General features: G+C 54.6%; 1 protein-coding gene across 1 annotated transcript; it reads left to right on the plus strand.

The window, feature by feature from the left end:
• The first annotated feature begins 721 nt into the window (after positions 1 to 721).
• On the plus strand, positions 722 to 2589 carry LOC125540965 (NAC domain-containing protein 92-like). Its single transcript, XM_048704478.1, has 3 exons — positions 722 to 1040; positions 1125 to 1411; positions 1573 to 2589. Exons 1-3 carry the CDS (start codon positions 845 to 847, stop codon positions 2152 to 2154), a joined length of 1065 nt encoding a protein of 354 aa, XP_048560435.1. The 5' UTR covers positions 722 to 844; the 3' UTR covers positions 2155 to 2589.
• The last annotated feature ends 1298 nt before the right edge of the window (positions 2590 to 3887 follow it).

Here is a 3887-nt window from a genome sequence, read left to right on the forward strand (position 1 = left end):
GCTCGTTCTTACCGGTATCTTTCATGACAACAGTACAAGTGGAATTCTGGGATGAATTATCAGCCGCTCTTTTTCTCGGTCACACACTAAAACAGCAGGGACACTGACGTGTGCACTACTAACGACCTAACGGTGTGTACATAATCATTAACAGCTACTCCCTCCGTTCCAAAATATATGACTCAACTTTGTACTAACTTTAGTACAAAGTTAGTATAAAGCTGGGTCATCTATTTCGGAACAGAGGGAGTACGTAACTGTGTGTGTGTCAAATAGAATTAGCACTTATCATTAGCAGGTTAACACTTGGTGATTACATAGTGCTTATCCAGAAGTAGTATCATTAGCAACCAAGGATTAAAATCACCGAAGAAAGAATTTAGCGGCAGGAAATGCTCCATCTCCGACGATTTTAGCATCATCTCCCGCGATTCACAACGGCATTCAAATTGCGGGGCAGTTTCTGAACGGAGATAGCACCGCGAATTGCGTCAGTTTCATCCGTGATTTAAAATCATTTTAGCAACCTATATTAATTTGTTTTGCGGGATATGTAGCAACCTATTAACTCTAGATGATTGTAGTCGTTATCCAGGATGTTATCATGAGCGATTCATTCGGACATGCTTAGCCGCTTGGTCGTAGGAGCATTAATTTACTGCCTTGGAATTATTACTGCCGTGAGTTTCCTCACGCTATATAAGCACCCCCACCCGGCCGCTCTTCCAAACCCCAAACCGTTCAGACAATCACCTCTCCACATATCTAGTCCTCCTCAGCCCCCGCTCCCATCAAGTTCTTCCACAGCGTAGCAAGGCAGTAGATCCGAGAGGGTGCCGCCGCGATGTCCGACGTGACGGCGGTGATGGATCTGGAGGTGGAGGAGCCGAAGCTGGCGCTTCCACCGGGCTTCCGGTTCCACCCCACCGACGAAGAGGTGGTCACCCACTACCTCACCCGCAAGGTCCTCCGCGAATCCTTTTCCTGCCAAGTGATCGCCGACGTCGACCTCAACAAGACCGAGCCGTGGGATCTCCCCGGTGAGTACTACTACTCCCTCCTTGACAGGAGCGTTCGTTTGATTCGATTTGCAGCGCGCTCATGGCCGGCGGTTCGTTTTGCAGGGAAGGCGAAGATGGGCGAGAAGGAGTGGTTCTTTTTCGTGCACAAGGGCCGGAAGTACCCGACGGGGACGCGCACCAACCGCGCGACGGAGAAGGGGTACTGGAAGGCGACGGGGAAGGATAAGGAGATCTTTCGCGGCAAGGGCCGGGACGCCGTCCTCGTCGGCATGAAGAAGACGCTCGTCTTCTACACCGGCCGCGCCCCCAGCGGCGGGAAGACGCCGTGGGTGATGCACGAGTACCGCCTCGAGGGCGAGCTGCCCCATCGCCTTCCCCGCACCGCCAAGGTACGGCCAGCAAGATTCGATTGTCCCCGTCTCCCTGTCGATCGATCGAACCGCCGGAGCATCTGGAGATGCTCTGGACCACACGCTCACATGTCGCGCTCGCGATTTGTTTCTTATTCTTCTCGTGTTGTATTCTCAACCTGCCTGTTGCGTGCGCGCAGGACGATTGGGCTGTTTGCCGGGTGTTCAACAAAGACTCGGCGGCGAAGAATGCTCCGCAAATGGCGCCGGCGGCCGGCGGGGCCATGGAGGACCCGCTCGCCTTCCTCGATGACTTGCTCATCGACACCAACCTCAACCTGTTCGACGACGCAGACCTGCCGATGCTCATGGACTCTCCGTCTGGCGCTGACGACTTCGCCGGCGCTTCGAGCTCCACCTCCAGCGCCGCCCTGCCGCTCGAGCCGGACGCGGAGCATTTGACTATCAAGATGGAGCCGCCGCCGCCGCAGCAGCAGCAGATGCAGAGCCCAGACTACTTCATGCCGGCGACGGCCAACGGCAATCTTGGCGGTGCCGGGTACTCAACCTACCAGGCTGTGGTGGACCAGCAGGCCGCGATCCGCATGTACTGCAAGCCGAAGGCGGAGGTAGCGTCTTCGTCGGCGCTGGGCTTGGACATGGGGGCGCTCGCCGGCGCGGACACCTCGTTCCTGATGCCGTCGTCGCGGTCGTGCCTCGATCTGGAGGAGCTGTTCCGGGGCGAGGCTCTCATGGACTACTCCGACATGTGGAAGATCTGATTGAATCCATCCATCTATTCGCTGGATTGGAGCGTCTCAGTTTGCTGGTAGCTATAGATGGTTATTTGGTTGATGCATGCTAGCTCTTCGACTGATTAGTTGCTTCGTTAACTTTCGATTAACCGCAAAAAAAAAAACTTTCGATTAAGGATTGAGTTCATTAGGCGGTGGTGATTCGAGGAGGATCGTCGGGTGTTTGCTGATGCGTGCAGGCATAATGATGGCCTGTGAGTGGAGAGAGTGCTGATTAATCTTTAGGGTGTGTAGTTTGTACATAGGTACCTGATTGCCAGCATACAGTTTAGCGATTAAGGGATGAACCCGATCGTGTTGGTCGATAAATCTGATTGCGTGTTGATGGAGCTGAATTATTCCCATTGTAAATGTTTTATTTATTCGACTATTAATCGAACATGAGAGAAGTCCACATTTCAACCTCGAACTAGCCACTCGGTTTGATTTACAACCCCCAACTTTGAAACCGGTCGAAATACACCCCAAACTAACCACGAGGTCCAAAACACAACCCTAGTCTCGGTTTTGTGTCTGCCAAGCGGTTTTGACCGAAGTCAACGCTGACTGGACTGCTGACTAGGCACCCAGGAAATAAAAAAACAAGAACCAAACTCTACCCCCTCTTCTATCTCTCTCTGTCGATGAGTAAAAGGATGCATGCAGCCGCCGCAGCTCGTTCTCTCTATCTCTGTTCATCGCCCAGCCACCCCTGCCTCTGTCTGCCGTCGGCGGCAGCCTACATCACCTGCAGCCTGCAACCGAAACAGCCGCTCTAGCTGCTCGCAAACAACCAGTCCGCGGCGCCTAGGCAGCACCGATGTAGTACCTCCGTCCGTCGCCGTCGCCAGACAACACCAACTGCAGCCTCTAGCTGGAAGCCTGGAACAGCCGTTCCGGGCCGCCGTCGTCTGTATAGGAAGATGACGACCGGGAGGATACTATGCTCTCTGTCGCCGCCTCGCTGCGTCAACTCCGGCGAGAGATTGCCGCCTGAGGAGATGGAAACCGGTGCCTCCGAGCACGATTGTACGGTTGCCTCGCCACTACGAACCTCCCGCGCCATCCCACGGAAGAAGACGACCAAGGAAACACCGATCCTGACGAGAACCGCACTGCCCTGTCATCTTCGTCAACTCCGGCGAGCCCTCATGGACGGGATCTCCTCGGATGGACCTCGAAGATCCGGACAAGCCTGTCGTCCGGTACTGGCTGAAGGGTGCCGACGCCGTTGACCTCGCCCCCGAGCTGCTTCAAGTTGGCGGCGCTGCTGCATGGCCGGGAAAGGGGCACTGCGTGATGGACGGCGGGGAGTGGTCGGGGAGGGGCGTCAGCGGAGCTCGGGACGGCAGTGTTGGAACCGGTCTTTCAGGTAGTAGTGCATGCACAAACGTGCGTGCTGTTGCTGTGCCAACACCCACGATCTGCATGCTACTACTCATTTCTAGGGGTGGTTAGCCTGTGCATAGCTAAGTTAGTTAAGATAGCTGTGTACCGTGTGTAATCTCTGTATATGTACACTGAGTGAATCAATACAGTTGTCCTCACTTCACTTTCTACAGGCAGTGGCAACAGTAGCAAGGACCGAGTCCAGCAAGGCACGGGCATCCAGTACCCGGCGGCGGAGAGAGAGAGAGGGGGGGGTAGGAGCAAGAGAGAAGTTTTTTTAAAATTTCCTGGGTGCCTAGTCAGCAGTCCAGTCAGCTTTGACTTTGGTCAAA

The sequence above is a fragment of the Triticum urartu genome, chromosome 2 (genome assembly GCF_003073215.2).
Source record: "Triticum urartu cultivar G1812 chromosome 2, Tu2.1, whole genome shotgun sequence".
Taxonomy (NCBI): Eukaryota; Viridiplantae; Streptophyta; class Magnoliopsida; order Poales; family Poaceae; genus Triticum; species Triticum urartu.